General features: G+C 42.6%; 1 protein-coding gene across 1 annotated transcript in view; it reads right to left on the bottom strand.

The window, feature by feature from the left end:
- The window catches only part of LOC110489622 (uncharacterized), a 29,299-nt gene extending 10,820 nt beyond the window's left edge, over positions 1–18,479 (bottom strand). Inside the window, exons 1-7 of the mRNA XM_090201538.1 lie at positions 18,252–18,479; positions 4,907–5,224; positions 4,560–4,832; positions 4,095–4,415; positions 3,918–4,004; positions 3,744–3,773; positions 3,313–3,411 (exon numbers count right to left, since the gene is read on the bottom strand). Of these exons, the coding sequence (XP_090057664.1) occupies positions 3,313–3,411; positions 3,744–3,773; positions 3,918–4,004; positions 4,095–4,415; positions 4,560–4,832; positions 4,907–5,224; positions 18,252–18,339 (1,216 nt within the window). The 5' untranslated portion in view covers positions 18,340–18,479. The remainder of the gene's footprint in view (positions 1–3,312; positions 3,412–3,743; positions 3,774–3,917; positions 4,005–4,094; positions 4,416–4,559; positions 4,833–4,906; positions 5,225–18,251) is intronic.
- Between the last annotated feature and the right edge of the window lie 1,361 nt (positions 18,480–19,840).

Genomic DNA, 19,840 nt, shown 5'->3' with positions numbered 1-19,840 from the left:
GGGCTCACACACTACCGTCTGCGGGTCATCCGGGGATCGATAGGACAGTGCGGGGTCTTAGAGGGAAATACTGGTGGCCCACCTTAGCTAGGGATGTGAGGCTCTATGTCTCTTCCTGTTCGGTATGCGCCCAGAGTAAGGCTCCTAGGCACCTTCCTAGAGGGAAGTTACAGCCCCTCCCGGTTCCACAACGGCCATGGTCCCATCTCTCGGTAGATTTCCTTACTGATCTTCCCCCATCTCAGGGGAACACTACCGTTCTGGTCGTTGTGGATCGGTTCTCTAAGTCCTGCCGTCTCCTCCCATTGCCTGGTCTCCCTACGGCCCTACAGACTGCAGAGGCTCTATTTACCCACGTCTTCCGGCACTATGGGGTTCCAGAGGATATCGTCTCCGATCGGGGTCCCCAGTTCACATCTCGGGTTTGGAAGGCGTTTATGGAGCGTCTGGGGATCTCGGTCAGCCTTACCTCTGGTTATCACCCTGAAAGTAATGGGCAGGTGGAGAGAGTAAACCAGGAAGTGGGCAGGTTTCTGAGGTCGTATTGCCAGTACCGGCCAGGAGAATGGGCGAGGTACGTCCCGTGGGCATAGTTAGCCCAGAATTCTCTTCGACATTCGTCCACGAATATGTCGCCATTCGAATGTGTACTGGGCTACCAGCCGGTCCTGGCTCCGTGGCATCAGAGTCAGACCGAGGCTCCTGCGGTGGAGGAGTGGGTACAGCGCTCTAGAGAGACCTGGCGGGCAGTCCAGGATTCTCTCAGGCAGGCCAGTGAACGGCAGAAGAGAGACGCTGACCGCCACCGCAGTGAGGCCCCGGTGTTCGCACCAGGGGACAGGGTCTGGCTCTCGACCCGAAACCTGCCCCTCCGCCTGCCCTGCCGGAAGCTGGGGCCGCAGTGTGTGGGGCCATTTAAAGTCCTGAGGAGGATAAACGAGGTGTGTTATAGATTGCAACTTCCCTCTTATTATCGTATTAACCCCTCGTTTCATGTGTCTCTCCTCAGGCCGGTGGTAGCTGGTCCCCTACAAGATGGTGAGGTACCGGAGGTCCCTCCACCCCCTCTGGACATCGAGGGGTCCCCGGCGTACACAGTACGAGCTATTCTGGACTCGAGACGCCGGGTGAGGGGCCTGCAGTACCTCGTGGACTGGGAGGGGTACGGTCCGGAGGAGAGGTGCTGGGTACCGGGGAGGGACATTTTAGATCCTTCCCTCTTGAGGGATTTCCATCGCCTCCACCCGGATCGCCCTGCGCCTCGTCCTCCGGGTCGTCCTCGAGGCCGGGTTCGGCGCGCTGCGGGAGCCGCGCGTCAGGGGGGGGGGTACTGTCACGAACCTCGCCGAGGATGGTGCCTCTTCCTGTTCGGGCGGTGCTCGGCGGTCGTCGTCGCCGGCCTATTAGCTGCCATCGATTCCCTTTCCGTTTGTTTTGGGTTATTGGTTAATTGGGTACACCTGTTTTGTATTAGGGTTTGTTTGTAGGGTATTTAGGGGCACTAGGCCCGCTGGGTATTTGTGCGGGCTTGTTTTTGTTACTCTGTGTTTTGATGGTGTGATTTATTCTTGTATTTATTCTCCGGACTGTTTAGTCCTGTTGTTGTTTTGGACTAGCAACTTATTTACGCCCTGTGTGTTGGCGTGACTGTTTTTGTTGCGCTGGGGAATAAATCTGAAGAAACGACTGAACCCTGCTCTCTGCGCCTGATTCCATCCACCACACCTAGTAGATCGTAACACTTCTGGTCTCTATCTATGGAATTTGTCCACTGAGCCACCAGGATGGAGCTATCTTGCCATGTTTGTTTTTAAACTCATACAAAGCTGTTCATTTTAGTCTATTCAAACAGACCCTATTTCAAAAGAAACAAACACTAATTAAGATCAGGAGTGGCCACTTAACAAGATAGAGGATATACAGAGTTTTGTTGATGCTGAGAACGGAATGTATATGTTTTTAAATAACATTCTTTGAATGCTGTTCAAATCAAATCAAATGTTATTGGTCACATACACATATTTAGCAGATGTAAATTCGGGTGTAGCGAAATGCTTGTGTTCCTAGCTCCAACAGTGCAGTAGTATCTAACAATTCACAACAGTACACACACATTTAAAGTAAAAGAATGGAATCAAAAACGTATTCAGGCTAGGGTTATTTTTTCTCAATTTCCGCCTGATTGACGTCCCCAAAGTAGACTGCCTGTTGCTCAGGCCCTGAAGCCAGGATATGCATAAAATTGGTACCATTGGAAAGAAAACACTTTGAAGTTTGTAGAAATGTTAAAATAATGTAGGAGACTATAACACAATCGATATGGTAGGAGAAAATCCAAAGAAAAACCAACCAGAATTGTTTTTTTTTAGAGCCCATTCTCTTACAATGGCAAGTATAGGGAAATGCTTAAATCTAGCTCCCAGTATGCAATGCCTATGGCTTCCACTGGGTGTCAGCACTCAATGTTCAAGGTTTCAGGCTTGTTTCTTCCAAAACGAGTAAGAATAATGAGTTTTACTACAGGGACACAGTCTTGGAATTTCGTGTATGGGCATGCGATGAAGAGGAGACGCACCTGCTAATATCGTTTTCCTATTGGACATACTTCTTTCCATATGAAATATTAGAGTTTGATTACATTTTAGGGTATCTGAGGAGTCAATAGAAATGTATTTTGACTTGTTTTAACAAAGTTTAGCGGTAGATTTTTGAATTCCTTTCTCTGCTGTTGAACGAGTGGATTGCTCAAATTGATGACGCTCAAACCTGTGCCGGTGGAAAAATATTTTGATGTTGGGCGCCGTCCTCAAACAATCGCATGGCATGCTATCGCTGCAATGGCTACTGTAAATCGGCAAGTGCAGTGAGATTAACAAGAACTTAAACTTTCAACCAATAGAAGACAATTGTATGTACATAAATGTTTAATATCCATCATTTTTATGATCATTTATTTGAATTGCGCTCCCTCCAGTTTCACCAGAAATGTTCCCGCTAGCGGGACGATTAGCCCAAATAGGTTTTAAGAAATATTGAAATATTATATTGAGCAATATCGGAGTGGCATTGGCTGAAATACAGTAGAATATAATACAGTATATACTTATGAGATGAAAGCAGCATGTAAACATTATTTAAACATTATTAAATTGATTACTGTTCCATAATTAAAGTGGCCAGTGATTCCAAGTCTGTGTATATAGGGCAGCACCCTCAACCGAGTGGAAGCCAGCTATTGAATGCTATTTAACAGTCTGATTGCCTTGAGATAGAAGCTGTTTTTCAATCTCTCAGTCCGAGCTTTGATGACACCCTTGCGGATCTTCTTGGCCTTACTCTGATATCGGGTGCTGTAGGTGTCCTGGAGAGCCCTGCGGTTGAAGGAGGTGCAGTTGTAGTCTTTGAACGTTGCTAATGTTTTGTGGTTTTTATGGAAAGTTTTCTACATGTTGATTGAAGGCATAACTATGTCTGCTGTGGATGAACCCTCTTCTCCTTTACCTTATTCTTGTTGTCTTTCTATGTCTTCCTTTCTTTCTTCTTCATTCTGAAGTGGTTTTCCACTCTGACTGTTTTCATTTGGACCATTTGTATTTGCTGGAGGGGGATAGGTGAGTTTAGGGTGAGTTAGCAGGATTCAGACACACAAACAGCTAGTATGAGTAAATGCATTTAACCATAAGGACATGAAAATTCCATGGATGTCTACCTGTAGCAGAGAGTGACTCTCCCTCTTCAGATGCCCATGTTACTTTTGTATTTGGCCAGAAAACCTTGAGTTGGGAGACTTCAAAATATCAGAAGCTGAAAGCTGTTCATCAAAAGCCACCAATGTAACCCTCCTCTCTGTTTATCAGGAGGTGGTTGTGTTAAATGGTTCAACAGATTATGATGTCATCATCATCATCATAACTTACCTCTCAGCAGGTAACATATCACTGCTGCTATAATCACTGCTGCTATTATTATACCAGTGATTGAACCTGGACTCAGTCCATCTGAAACTGAAGGAGAAAATACAGAGTATCAGTTTTATTGTTGAATGTGATCCTGTGACTTACAGTGAGGGGAATCAGTAAGAGTAAACTTTGTACCATCAGATAGTTTATCAGGTGTGATCTGCAGGTAGGTGAGGATCAGGTGTGTGTCTCTGGCAGTAGAGAGTTCACAGCTGTAGGTCCCCTGGTGGACCATGGTTAACTTGTGGAGCTGAAGGCTGCCAGAGTCAGACAAATTCTGAACCTGCTCCTTCCACTTGTCAACAACATACATCTGAGCTGTACCGTTGGTGGAGGTGGAGGTAAGGATGGTGACTATCTGGTTGAACGTCCAGGTGAGGTCAAAGGTCAGGAGGTCAGACTGAGAGACACTGCAGGGGATGGACACCTCACTGCTTAGAGAACCTTGGACCGGATCTAAAATTATGTCACGAGAAAGTGCCTTTTTAGCCTAATCTTTGCATTCTGTCTCACAATGTTGTGTTGTTTTTGTACAGTTTGCAGCCAGATAAATATATTGATGAATTTACTCATTGATTTATGAATTGATTGATTGATTACCTTGCTGTTTCAGGGTTGCTGTCCTTTCTACTGTCCCAGAGGTCACGGTACAGATGTTGGTTAGGTTTCTGCTAAACTGTTTTGTGCTGGTGATGTCATAGAGGCCCTGGTCATCCACCTTGATGCTGGTGGAGTTCTGTATGGTTCCAGGGTCAAATGAAAGGTCAGAGGGGGGGTCAGTGGACCAGGTGAGTTTAGGCTCAGCGTAGATACCTGTAGAACTGCATGTGATGATGTCATCTGATAACTGTATGTCCACCAAGCGGACTGGAGCTGCAACAAAGTAGACATTACACATGGAGCAGCATGAAGTGATCATCATAGACAGACAGATAGACATTCTGTACCTTCCACTGCTATGTTAATGAAGGACTCCATGTTGCCTTTAATAGTGCTGGTGTAACACTTGTATCTGCCCTGGTCCTGGAGTGTGATCCCTCTCAGCAGTAGTGAAGCGTTTCCTTTGGGGATCTGGTCATTGAACAGGGTTGTTCTCCCTCTGTAACGCTGGCTCTGCTCTTTGAACTGATCTGTACTGTAGTAGTAGGAGTGGACGGTCACGTCCTTGTCTTCTAGTTTCATCCAGTGGATGACTTCCTCACTGCCAGGCAGGAAGCTGCAGGGCAGGACACAATCCTCTGAGAACCCACAGGTTACATGGACATCTGCAATTGAATTAACCCACGTTAAGTGGGTATCTGGACAAGAGGGGATTCAAACACAGACTCCTATACTCCCCAATAGTCAGATACCCTGGGAAAGTGAATAGGCCCTTTGTTTATATCAGAGTGTTAATAACCTGTTATTATTGTTAATATTGTTAATATTAACCTGAGTCTATTCTGTCATTGTGGTCTTCCTCGGTCCTCGGTCCTCCACACCCACAGCACCTAACCTCTAACTAAGATCACAATCTCAAGTAAAGACTCCAGTCAAACATGAATGACTACATTTCCTTCATGCCTCTAATCATACCACACCCAGTCAGCAATCTTTTACATTGATAAGACAAGTTAGCCTGTCCCGTTTGGTATGTTGAATCACTGATCTTCCATAAGTTGTTCAAACATAACCACAGAGAGACTTCCTTGAGACCTCATTGTCATTCACATGATCACATGATGATGAATCTACACTGAACAAAGATATGAATGCAACATGTAAAGTGTTGGTCCTATGTTTCATAAGCTGAAATAAAAGATCCCAGAAATGTTCCACACACAAACCAAAAAATTGGGGGGCAGAAATTTGTTTAAATCCTTGTTAGTGACCATTTCTCCTTTGTCAAGATATTCCATCCATGTGACAGGTGTGGCATATCAAGAAGCTGATTAAACTGCATGCTCATTTCACAGTTGCACCTTGAGCTGGGGACAATAAAAGGCCACTCTAAAATGTGCAGATTTGTCACACAACACAATTCCACAGATGTGTCAAGTTTTGAGGGAGCATGCAAATGGCATTGGTATGAGCAGGCATAAGCTACGGACAACGAAAACAATGACATTTTATCAATGTCAATTTTAATGCACAGAAATACCGTGACGAGATGCTGAGGCCCATTGTCATGTCATTCATCCACTACTTTCACCTCATGTTTCAGCATGATAATGCACAGCCCCATGTAGCAAGGATCTGTTCATAATTCCTGAAAGCTGAAAATGTCCCAGTTCTTCCATGGCCTGCATACCCACAAGACATGCCACCCAACCGTTACTCTCTCGCAGGAAACTTTCACTCTTGCGCAGACATTTAGAAACGTAACATTAAATTTTGAAAAATAAGCCCCCGATATGGCTTAAAAATGTTTTTTACCTTTATTTAACCAGGTAGGCCAGTTGAGAACAAGTTCTCATTTACAACTGCGACCTGGCCAAGATAAAGCAAAGCAGTGTGACAGAAACAACAACACAGAATTACACATGGGATAAACGAACATACAGTCAATAACACAATAGAAAAATCTATGTACATTGTGTGCAAATGTAGAAGAGTAGGGAAGTAAGGCAATAAATAGGCCATAGAGGATAAATAATTACAATTTAGCATTAAAACTGGAGTGGTAGATGTGCAGATGATGATGTTCAAGTAGAGATACTGGGATGCAAAAGAGCAAGAGGATAAATAACAATATGGGGATGAGGTAGTAGGGTGTGTTATTTACAGATTGGCTGTGTACAGGTACAGTGATCGGTAAGATGCTCGGACAGCTGATGCTTAAAGTTAGAGAGGGAGATATAAGACTCCAGCTTCAGTGATTTTTGCAATTAGTTCCAGTCATTGGCAGCAGAGAACTGGAAGGAAAGGCGGCCAAAGCAAGTGTTGGCTTTGGGGATGACCAGTGAAATATACCTCCTGGAGCGTGTGCTATGGGTGGGTGTTGCTATGGTGACCAGTGAGCAGAGATAAGACGGGGCTTTATCGAGCAAAGACTTATAGATGACCTGGAGCCAGTGGGTTTGGCGACGAATATGTAGTAAGGGCCAGCCAACGAAAGCATACAGATCGCAGTGGTGGGTTGTATATGAGGCTTTGGTGACAAACCAGATGGCACTGTGATAGACTACATTCATTTTCCTTAGTAGAGTGTTGAAGGCTAGTACAATGCTGGGGAAAAAGGCCCAAAAACTATACAGACAATGACTTCATCAAACAACACTGTTTCACGACGCATCAGTGACACGGCAGGAGATGGTTTGAAACAATTACTGCTTCGCAAACAAGCCAGTGAATTATATGTGTTGCAGTTGGATGAGTCAACAGACGTGGCGGGCCTGGTACAGCTCCTGGTATATGTCCATTACGTTTATGGGGAGGGTCAATTAAGGAAGACATCCTCTCCTGCAAACCACTGGAAACCAGGACATGAGAGGATATTTCCTGTACTGGACAGCTTTGTCACATCAAATGGACTTTGGTGGTCAAGATGTGTTGGTATCTGTACTGATGGTGCAAAAGCCATGACAGGGAGACATAGTGGAGTGGTAATGTGCGTGCAAGCAGTTGTTCCCGACGCCAGTTGGGTACACTGCAGCATCCACCAAAAGGCTGTTGCTGCCAAAGGAATGGCTGACAGCTTGAAAGACATTTTGGACATTACATTGAAAATGGTTATCTTTGTTAAAGCAAGGCCCCTGAACTCTCGTGTATTTTCTGCACTATATGGCCAGCGACCATGTAATGCTTTTACAACATACAGAAGTGCGCTGCTTATCAAGGGGCAAAGCATTGACACTTTTTTTTTCATTGAGAGACAAGCTTAAACTTTTCTTTACTGACCATCATTTTGATTTTCACTAACCACTTGCATTATGACACATTTCTCACACGACTGGACCTATCTGGGTGATCTGGTTTTGATCAGTTTTTTTCTCGCCTGAATGATCTGAATCTAGCATTACAGGGACTCTCCGCAACTACATTCAATGTGCGGGACAAAATTGAGGCTATGATTAAGAAGTTGGAGCTCTTTCTGTCTGCATTAGCAAGGACAACACATTTACACAGAAAAAAATGGTACGATTTTTTGTGTGTAAATGCACTCAAGCTTACGGACAACGTCAAATGTGATATAGCGAAGCACCTGAGTGAGCTGGGGTCGCAACTACGCAGGTACTTTACCGAAACAGTAAACTCAAACAACTGGATTCGTTATCCCTTTAATGCCCAGCCTCCAGTCCACTTCCCGATATCTGAACAAGAGAGCCTCATCGAAATTGCAAAAAGCTGTTCTGTGAAAATTGCATTTAATCAGAAGCCACTGCCAGATTTCTGGAAAGGGCTGCACTCAGAGTTTCTTGTCTTGGCAAATCAACACTGATGCCCTTTGCAACCACGTACCCATATGAGAGTGGATTCTCTGCCCTCACTAGCATGAAAACTAATAAATACAGGCACAGAATGTGTGTGGAAAATGACTTTAAAACTGAGACTCTCTCCAATACAACCCAACACTGCCGAGTTGTGTGCATCCTTTCAAGCACACCCTTCTCATTAACCTGTGGTAAGTTATTCACAATTGTTGATGAACAAATAAGGTTTTATATGTAAGATGGCTAAATAAAGAGCAAAATTATTGATTATTATTATATTATTATTTGTGCCCTGGTCCTATAAGAGCTCTGTCACTTCCCACGAGCTCACTTGACAAAAGCTCACACTCATTCTTATGTTTAATAAATGTATCGTATAGTCTGTGTGTGTGGCAGGTTTACAATGATGGCAAAAAACAACATTTGAGAGTGCACTGACCCTGGTGCAGCTGGAGGTTGAATGTTTGAAGGGGTGAGGGACAATAAAAAGTTTGGGAACCACTGCTCTGGATCAATGTGTTCCAGTTCCCACCAATATCCAGCAACTTCGCACAGCCATCGAAGAGGAGTGGGACAACATTTCACAAGCCACAATCAACACCCTGATCAAGTCTATGTGAAGGAGATTTGTTGTGCTACGTTAGGCAAATGGTGGTCACACCAGATGCTGACTGGTTTTCTGATCCACTCCCTTATCCCTCCCTTCCCACTCCCTTGTTGCATGTTGCAATTTGGAAAATATTCAGACCCTTCAACATTTTTCACATTTTGTTACGTTACAGCCTTATTCTAAAATGTATTCAATAGTTTTCCTCTTTCTCAATCTACACACCCCATAATGACAAATCCCCCAAAACATATATTTTTTAATTTGAGCAAATATATAAAAATAAAAAAACAGAAATGCCTTATTAATATTATTATTCAGAACCTTTGCTATGAGACTCGAAATTGAGCTCAGGTGCATCCTGTTTCCATTTATCATCTGTGAGATGTTTCTAGAACTTGATTGGAGTCCACCTGTGGTAAATTCAATTGATGGACATGTATTGGAAAGGCACACACCTGTCTATATAAAGTCCCACAGTTGTGACAGTGTACATCAGAGCAAAAGCAAAGCCATGAGGTCGAAGGAATTGATTTATTACATTGAAATAAAATAGACATCAATGACAGGCACATTAACCCCCAGAGTTCGTGGGCCCCCCTGCCTTGTGGGGGCTCCAGTGCCCCTGCTCCCTCGCCACACTTTCAAAGCTGATTATGCATGATCTGGAAATGTGTCCGGAGGTTTGGTATGGATGGTGTGACGTAATTTTGGGGCCTCCAGAGGTGTGCAGAGGCCAAATCAAGCTACGTACCACATCGCTGTGCGTGCTTCAGTACCAGTTTAGATAGATGCATGTGGACACATGTGCATGTGTAGCATATGACAATAGCAGGATCATATCAAGGATATCATGACAAATGAATACATAAATTACACTTTAAACTTGATGATGAGTTGATCATTTGAATCAGCTGTGCAGTACTAAGGCAAAATGTGCCCCCCTTTGAGTCCTCAGGACCAGGACTGAGAACCACTGCTCTTCATTGGGACCCCTTCATCCATAGACAGGCTTTCACAACACTCTGTATCTGAGGACAGAAAACATCACAAGACACAGACTTCATAATACTCAAATTAGACACCACTGAATACTATGTTACTATTATCTTTGTCCTCACTTCTAGTGACTGGAACTACACAAAAGTACCTGCCCTATCCAGAACAGCATACTCTCTCACTTTGACAGTTGGGGCTGCTATCCTTTCACCCTCCTCCATGGATGTTAGCTAGCTACCTACAAACGCATTTAAAAAAAAAAATGTTTACATTGATAAATACATCAAGATATCTAGCTAATATGAAGTTAGGTAGCTGGTGATATTTAATTAACTCAGCTAGCTATCTATAGAGTATGTTAAGTTGGTTAGATAGCTAGCTAGCTACATTAGCAGCTCTTTTGATTTAGCCTGCACTGTAGCTAGTTAGCTAATAATAAATGTTTTTTTTTTACATTTTCAAAATGTGTTTACTTACTTGAATATGTTCACCCAGCTATGTGGACAATTGGAAACAGGGCAGCAAGGTTTGTTTGACACCAGAGCGTTTTGGAGCATATTGCTATTTAACTATGTACCCATTTGTGTTGTTGTCTGTTCACACTGCTATGCTTTATCTTGGCCAGGTCGCAGTTGTAAATGAGAACTAGCCTACCTGGTTAAATAAAGGTGAGATAAAAATAAAAAAAATAACCAGACCTTCATACAAACTTGCTAAGGTGAATTCTTTATGCACCATCGAATGTGCTGTTATATGCTGCCATATGCTGCCAGCACGCCCACAAGCAAGCCACTCTTGGTGGCATAAGTGGCACGTGCCAATTTACCGCATGCTAGTGAACACAAGCCATAAGGCTTTTATATCTTGGGCTTCTGGAAAGTGACTGAAAAAGTGCCACAGCTCGTGAAAAAGAAAAGTATAAGGGAGATATCGGTGAACATATGCCGTGGTCAAGGCTACGACGGTGCAATGAGTGGAGCTTCCTCAGGTGTTCAAAAGCTCATATCAGAGTCAATTTGCACTTGTGTTAATGTTTCTACGACAATCAATGCAAAATGTATAGCGAACAAGAGATTTAAATGCATTTTTATAGGATTTGATTATTTCGATCAACACTAGATTTTTTTATGCAAATCAACGTTTGTTAAAGTAGGCCAGATGTTTTTAGAACAAATGCTTACCTTATGCCTAACCTTAAAGTAAGACCAAAAGTGACAGTTTTGTTTCCATTCATTTTAACGACAAATTTGACTTTGTGGCTGAGGCAACTTGTGGAAACCCTACCTAGTAGTGGTGATATTACGAAATGCATGTTACTGAATACACTGTACAGGTGTTGCTGTGAGTTTGACAGGAAGAGACTCTTGACAGGAAGGGAATACACTCTGTCCATCAGTACACACTTGAAATATGACCAAATCCTTTAGAAGTCTGACACTGTAATGGTTTGGGGACGAAAGCTCTAACAGCGTATCTTACAGTACATAACCAAGCTTCACATACAGTGGGGGAAAAAGTATTTAGTCAGCCACCAATTGTGCAAGTTCTCCCACTTAAAAAGATGAGAGAGGCCTGTAATTTTCATCATAGGTACACTTCAACTATGACAGACAAAATGAGAAAATAAAATCCAGAAAATCACATTGTAGGATTTTTACTTAATTTATTTGCAAATTATGGTGGAAAATAAGTACAGTACGTAGGTATTTGCTCTTTATCATAAAACAACAGGACTGACAGACTTTCTTCTTCTTCTCCATTCACCCAGCGGGTCAGATGCCGGGCACCAACCACAATAGGAATTTTCTTCAGGTATTCAACCAGAACATCCGTTGTCCTCCCTGAGATTACTCCTTTGACGGGTGATGAGAGACTTCAAGTGGAACCTTTAATTCAGTGAGTGGTCACAGTTTAGTAAAGTTTAGTCACTTTTGTTTATTGTTTTTGTTGCAAGCCTGGAGGAGCATACTGCTAACATTGGCCAAGGGGTAAATAGCCTGTAGGAGCATACTGCTATCATTGGCCAAGGACAAATAGCCGGAAGGAGAATACTGCTATCATTTGCCATGGGGTAAATAGCCTGTAGGAGCATACTGCTATCATTGGCCAAGGACAAATAGCCGGAAGGAGAATACTGCTATCATTTGCCATGGGGTAAATAGCCTGTAGGAGCATACTGCTATCATTGGCCAAGGACAAATAGCCGGAAGGAGAATACTGCTATCATTTGCCATGGGGTAAATAGCCTGTAGGAGCATACTGCTAACATTTGCCATGGGGTAAATAGCCTGTAGGAGCATACTGCTAACATTTGCCATGGGGTAAATAGCCTGTAGGAGCATACTGCTATCATTGGCCAAGGACAAATAGCCGGAAGGAGAATACTGCTATCATTTGCCATGGGGTAAATAGCCTGTAGGAGCATACTGCTAACATTTGCCATGGGGTAAATAGCCTGTAGGAGCATACTGCTAACATTTGCCATGGGGTAAATAGCCTGTAGGAGCATACTGCTAACATTTGCCATGGGGTAAATAGCCTGTAGGAGCATACTGCTAACATTTGCCATGGGGTAAATAGCCTGTAGGAGCATACTGCTAACATTTGCCAAGGGGTAAATAGCCTGTAGGAGCATACTGCTAACATTTGCCATGGGGTAAATAGCCTGTAGGAGCATACTGCTAACATTTGCCATGGGGTAAATAGCCTGTAGGAGCATACTGCTATCATTGGCCAAGGACAAATAGCCGGAAGGAGAATACCGCTATCATTTGCCAAGGGGTAAATAGCCTGTAGGAGCATACTGCTATCATTGGCCAAGGACAAATAGCCGGAAGGAGAATAACGCTATCATTTGCCATGGGGTAAATAGCCTGTAGGAGCATACTGCTATCATTGGCCAAGGACAAATAGCCGGAAGGAGAATACCGCTATCATTTGCCAAGGGGTAAATATCCTGAAGGAGAATACCGCTATCATTTGCCAAGGGGTAAATAGCCTGAAGGAGCATACTGCTATCATTTGCCAAGGGGTAAATAGCCTGAAGGAGAATACCGCTATCATTTGCCAAGGGATAAATAGCCTGAAGGAGAATACCGCTATCATTTTCCAAGGGGTAAATAGCCTGAAGGAGAATACCGCTATCATTTGCCAAGGGGTAAATAGCCTGAAGGAGAATACCGCTATCATTTTCCAAGGGGTAAATAGCCTGAAGGAGAATACTGCTATCATTTGCCAAGGGGTAAATAGCCTGAAGGAGCATACCGCTATCATTTGCCAAGGGGTAAATAGCCTGAAGGAGAATACCGCTATCATTTGCCAAGGGGTAAATAGCCTGAAGGAGAATACTGCTATCATTTGCCAAGGGGTAAATAGCCTGAAGGAGAATACTGCTATCATTTGCCAAGGGGTAAATAGCCTGCTGCAGGCTAAGAAGGCTGGCTGGAAAAGGATAAAGAAAGTTGAGGATGAAAAACCACATTCAGATGTGTCATTTATCTTGTCTGATACAAGGGCTCAAGTTCTGTGTGTTTGTCTCTCACTTTACTCTTATCACACAAGCCGTACAAGCATCCCATTCTAGTAATAAAGTAGACAATATGTTTTTTATTTTAAATATGATACTATTTGTAATACGAAGAAGACAAGTCTGTCTGTAATCTGGATCTAGTTGCATGTCATCATCAACAAATCATCAACAAATTGATCCACGATCATATCAGTAGTTTATTGTTAAGAGTCATTATGTTCTTCCTATCTTGACTAATTGATTACACCAGAGAGATTTTAGCCACTCTGGTCACTCTGGCCGAGGAGTAGGGTTGATCCAAGCATTCTGACCTCACAACGGCAATCAAGCACCCAAGCTAACTGGATAAAGTTAGCTAGCTTGCTAGTTACTTCCAGACATAAATGAGGGAACACATCACTCTAACTATTTTATTTGCCCTAGCAGAGCTGGTTAGGCTGTTCTCATGTTATCCAGAGTGTTGGTGACTGTAACTGTGCTGCTGGCAACAATTTATTTACGCTTTTTTTGCTGATGTTTACTGACACAGTGGCTAGTGATCACTATGGATTTAAACAGACAAAGTCAAAGTCAGAGACATACAGAGACAGACAGAAGGTAAAGACTGTTAAAACAACTCAGACTGTAATGATGGTTGTTGCTCACCTCCCCCCTCTGCGTGTGTGGCAGTCCATAGCAGAATCACTACCGACACCAGACCCATTAATGTCATAATAACATGAACACTGGCCATCTTCACGGAAACCACCAGGGTTATCATCGTGGATACAAACTCCTCCCTGTCTTATTGCACTGTGCAGAATCTGGTACGAGCATACAGAACGGAACGCTGCTTGTCGAATCCGCATCCAGTATCCATCTGTGGTTCTGCCCCTGAACAAGGAAGTTAACCCATTGTTCCCCGGAACATCCCTGCCGGCCAAACCCTCCCCTAACCCGGGACGACACTGGGCAAATTGTGTACCCCACCATGGGTCTCTCGGTCGCAGCTGGCTGGAATAGAGCCTTGACTTGAACTAGAATCTCTAGTGGCACAGCTAGCACTGCGATGCAGTGCTTTAAACTACTGTGCCACAGGAGGCACCTGTTCCCAGACACTTCTGCCCAGATGAACAAAGAGTCTGGTGGACCAACATGTCAAACTTGGTCTTCATTAGCATCGGCTTAATCTATCAACCAATCATCTCTCACAACCCCTCACAACCTCTTGCCTCCATTTGCAGCCATGCCTCTCAGTCTTGTGATTCGCTAAAATTAAATGATGACAAATACTTTACTCAGTAGGTCACTCCCATAGAATTCTATGGTCAGCCTGGGGACCAGGTTATGAACAGTGCAGTTTCAGATATACTTTGAGACAAAGTTTAATTAATTCAGTCAGCATACTGCCCCATCGTAAACAGCCCATCTATCTACCTACCTCAGCGCCATACTGTATTTATTTATTTATCTTGCTCCTTTGCACCCCAGTATCTCTACTTGCACATTCATCTTCTGCATATGTACCATTCCAGTGTTTAATTGCTATATTGTAATTACTTCGCCACCATGGCCTATTTATTGCCTTAACTTACCTAATTTGCACTCACTGTATATAGACGTTTTGTTTTCTTTTGTTCTACTGTACTGTATATTGACTGTATGTTTTGTTTATTCCATGTGTTGTTGTATGTGTTGAATTGCTATGCTTTATCTTGGCCAGGTCACAGTTGCAAATGAGAACTTGTTCTCAACTAGCCTACCTGGTTAAATAAAGGTGAAATAAAATGAATTAAAAAATTGTGTTTATCATTGTGCTTGTGTTGCTTCAGCACAACACTGCCATCGATAGACAAATCTATAAGTTGTACATTTTACATTTGAGTAATTTAACAGACACTTGTATCCAAAGCGGCGTACCTAAGAAGGTTAACTAATCAAATGTTTTGCATTTACTTTCCTATTTACAGAGGATTTAGTTGTTTTTTGTGGATGTCATGGAAACCACATAACATTTTCATAAATATTGTCAATTTGAATATTTATGTAATTATTTCTGTGTTATTGATATTGTTTTATTTTCTTGTCTAAGAAATACTAAGGAAAACCACTGTTCTTTAATACAGTGATTCTCAACTGGAGGGTCACAACTTTTATTTAAACATTATTTTGAAGGTCAACCACGCTTATTGTTGCTGACGTTACACGTGCAGCGCGTCTGCAGTGGTGAAAATGTATGGCTAGCTAGGCTCAGTCTCGGAGGGTTTTCGCGCTGCACACACTCACTGACCAATACAATAACGTTCTCGCCCCACCCACACGAACATATCCAATGAAATTACATATTTCTCGACACAAACAAACACTGATCCAATAAAAATACTTGTGACATGTCCAATCAGATAATACAGATCTTCTTCTGGCAGCTATCTTGATTGACAGCTAACTATGATGACATGTTCTGCAGGCATTGCACATGTGGATAGTTAACTGTCATTTAACTCAAATAGGCTAACTGTCAAAGTACAATCATAGAGACGTTTTTAAACCGTGCAGCTCCCTCTTCATCTACTGCTGCTTCCAATGTCAATATCAAGGCAGACAGCTCGGTCCCTGTCAAGAAGAGAAAATACCTATATAAAATGAGAAGGCATCTGGACACCAAGCATCCACGCCACAAAGATAAGACAGCTGACTTAAAACATTTTTTTGAAATTCTCTGGAGGCCTCACAAGATTAATTGAAGAATGTATCAACCCAAGAAAAGGCCCTTTGCGCATCATACCTTGTGACCCTGCGCATTGCTAAGTGCAAAAAAAGCCCACACCAGTGCAGGGGATCTCATACTCCCTGCTGTGATTAATATGTGCAGTGAAATCTTGGGAGTAAGCCACCAATTAACTTAAAACCATTCCCTGATCCAATGACATCACGAGGAGGAGAATCCAGGACATGTCTGAGGACATTACACATCAGGGCAAATAGCCACTACGCACTGCAGATGGATGAATCCACAGATGTGGCTAACCATGCAATTCTAATGGTCTATGTCAGACATGACTGGGAGAATAACTTCAATGAGCATTTCCATACCTTCCTCAACTCAACTTCCATACCTTCCTCAACTCATGTTACTGGATATGTATTATTTCCTTCTTGCACTCACTCACTCACTCCCTCACTCACTCACTCACTCACTCACTCACTCACTCACTCACTCACTCACTCACTCACTCACTCACTCACTCTGAAAGTCATCTTTATTGTACCTCAGCACAACCATAACTGTTGTAGGTTTAGGTAGAAAAGCACTTATTTCAGTAGATGTTTAATGTAAATGTTTGACCATTATCGATCTTTGGTTTCAGGTGAAACTCTGACCAGCGGACCCTGGATGGTCAGTGTGGAAGGCCAAGTCAGACTTTGAATAGTTCTAGTCATGTTTCAACTTTATCACAGGAAGTAAACTAGTCAGAGAACCAATTGATTGCTTTTGCCTAATGCAGGAAATAGAGACGGCTTGTGGATTCAGAGGAGAAAAGTGTGCATTTTAGATGAGATGGTTCAGAGTGAGTGACCCTCAACTCAGTGTGTTTGAGTAAGATGAGGCCACACAGCTTCAAACGTTTCAGCATAGAGGCTTCTTCAGTGAATGATGTTAGCATGTATTAACGTTAGGCAAGAACATTGACAAGTTTAGGGTTATGTTTAGTTCATTAAAAGGCTGGTGCTTACATCCCCTGTTTACCACAATCTACTTCTAAGAGGACATTTACTTGTCACTGTGATAGTGGGGACAGATTGTACTACAGTTTGTTATTGTACATGTAGACCTATATTATTGTACATGTAGAACTATATTAAAATGGAAACCTGCTGTTGCTGTCCACTTAAAGTTCATTTAACTATACTTACGTTTCTTGTCTTCTATTCTATTGCTGAACACAAAGTTGTTTTATTTGAATGGTTACAGCAATTTACATTAATATTATGTTACTCAACGTACAACAGGGCATTGGATTCTCATTTACAACACTGTAATAGCAATTTACATACATTTACTGGTAATTATGTTGCCAATCAAATGCTGGAACAAAATGTGTATTTACAGTTGGGTTCTGGAATCTGATTTACAGTACTATGATACATATTTACTGTAAGTTACTGGTATCCCATTTACAGTAATTTCCTGGCAATTAAGTTGCCAATAAAGTACTGTAATAATGTTGATTTACAGTGAGTTACTGTTCATTTACGGTACTATAATATATTTACTGTAAGTTACTGGTGCCTCATTTACAGTAATTTACTGGCAATAAAGTGCCAATAAAATACTGCAAGTTCACAGTACTTTGTTGGCAACTTAACTGCCAGTAATTTACTGTAAAATGTACAGTACATTTCTATCATTGTAATTACATTATTGCCACTTGAGACACTGTGTAGGCTCTATAGCTTCGTGAAATGTTAGCCTTAACCTGAGAACGTGACGACCAAATAGGCCTACCTATAAACATGTGTCCATTAGCTAAAGCAAAGCCATGCCCTGCACCTTAGAAAGCATATCATCGTTTCGATAGACATGTAGCCTCATAGACATGTTGCAATTTCAGCACTATGGACAGCGACCGGTGGTCTACTTGGTGGGGCCCAGAGAAATTGTGGCTAGCGATCACCATGGAATTTAGTTTTTTGAGACATATAGAGATAGATAGAAGGTAAAGACAGTTAAAATAACACTGACTGTAATGATGGTTGTTGCTCACCTCCCCCCTCCATGGGTGTGGCAGTCCATAGCAGAATCACTACTGACACCAGACCCCTTAATGTCATGAGAACCTTAACTCTGGCCATCTCCACGGAAACCGGAAACCAGACACCAGGGTTATTGCCATGAATGAAAAATCCTCCCTGCCTTATTGTCCTGTGTAGAATCTAGTACCATCATGCAGCACTGAACGCTGCCTGATGAATGCGGATCCACAAACCAGTTTAAGATGTTATACACATGAAAACCAGTAGATGGGGACCTTGTCCCAGTAACAAGTACTCCTTGTAACAGTCTCTTCTGGACACACATCTTAGTAAAACAATACAAAGCAACAGACCTCTGACGTCACTGTGTCCAGACAGAGTCCAGGCTCAGTAGATGTACTATCTGTACAGGAGACATTACAGATGGAATTTTCCTCCATTCAACATTTTCCATCATGTATTATTATTATTCAAGTTTTGCAAGTTGAAGTAGTGGAAAAGTACCCAATTTTCGTACTTGAGTAAAAGTAAAGAATTTGGCTCAAGTAAAAGTGAAATTCACCTAGTAAAATACTACTTGAGTAAAAGTCTAAAAGTATTTGGTTTTAAATGTACTTAAGTATCAAAAGCAAAAGTATAAATAATTAAACATTTCTTATATTAAGCAAACCAGACAACACGAATGTCTTGTTCTTTTTACATTTAAGGATAGCCAGGGGCACAGTTCAACACAAACAAAGTATTTGTGTTTGGTGGGTCTGCCAGATCAGAGGCAGGAGGGATGACCAGGGATGTTATCCTGATAAGTGCGTGAATTAGACAATTTTCCTGTCCTGATAAACATTCAAAATGTTCCGAGTACTTTTGGGTGTCAGGGGAAACATATAGAGTAAACTTCCTTTCTTTAGGAATGTAGTGGAGTAAAAGTAAAAGTTGTCATAAATATAATTAGTAAAGTACAGTACAGATACCCCATTTAAAAAAAAAACTTAAGTACTTTACACCACTGGCAATGTGTCTGTGTGAGTCCTTGTATACTGACCCTCCCTAACAGAGACCATAATATATTTCTATAGAACTCTGAGACACTTTCTGTCCAGTGTGTTTTTGCCATGAATACCCTGTCAAGTGTGTTTCCCCCCCCACTACAGGCCAATGGAGAATAATGTTCAAAGGCAGACTTGCTACAAGGCCTACTGGGAGTGACTGGAATGGCAGCATGTAGGCCGTCTCGTCGTTGTTGGTAATCAAGCCTACCACTGTTGTGTCGTCCGCAAACTTGATGATTGAGTTGGAGGCGTGCGTGGCCACACAGTCGTGGGTGAACAGGGAGTACAGGAAAGGGCTCAGAACGCACCCTTGTGGGGCCCCAGTGTTGAGGATCAGCGGGGTGGAGATGTTGTTGCCTACCCTCACCACCTGGGGTCGGCCCGTCAGGAAGTCCAGTACCCAGTTGCACAGGGCGGGGTCGAGACCCAGGGTCTCGAGCTTGATGACGAGCTTGGAGGGCACTATGGTGTTAAATGCCGAGCTGTAGTCGATGAACAGCATTCTCACATAGGTATTCCTCTTGTCCAGGCAGTGTGCAGTGTGGTTGAGA

The sequence above is a fragment of the Oncorhynchus mykiss genome, chromosome 15, assembly GCF_057628025.1.
Source record: "Oncorhynchus mykiss isolate SJ-2025 chromosome 15, ASM5762802v1, whole genome shotgun sequence".
NCBI classification, from domain to species: domain Eukaryota; kingdom Metazoa; phylum Chordata; class Actinopteri; order Salmoniformes; family Salmonidae; genus Oncorhynchus; species Oncorhynchus mykiss.
This window is presented reverse-complemented; position numbering and strand designations above follow the sequence as displayed.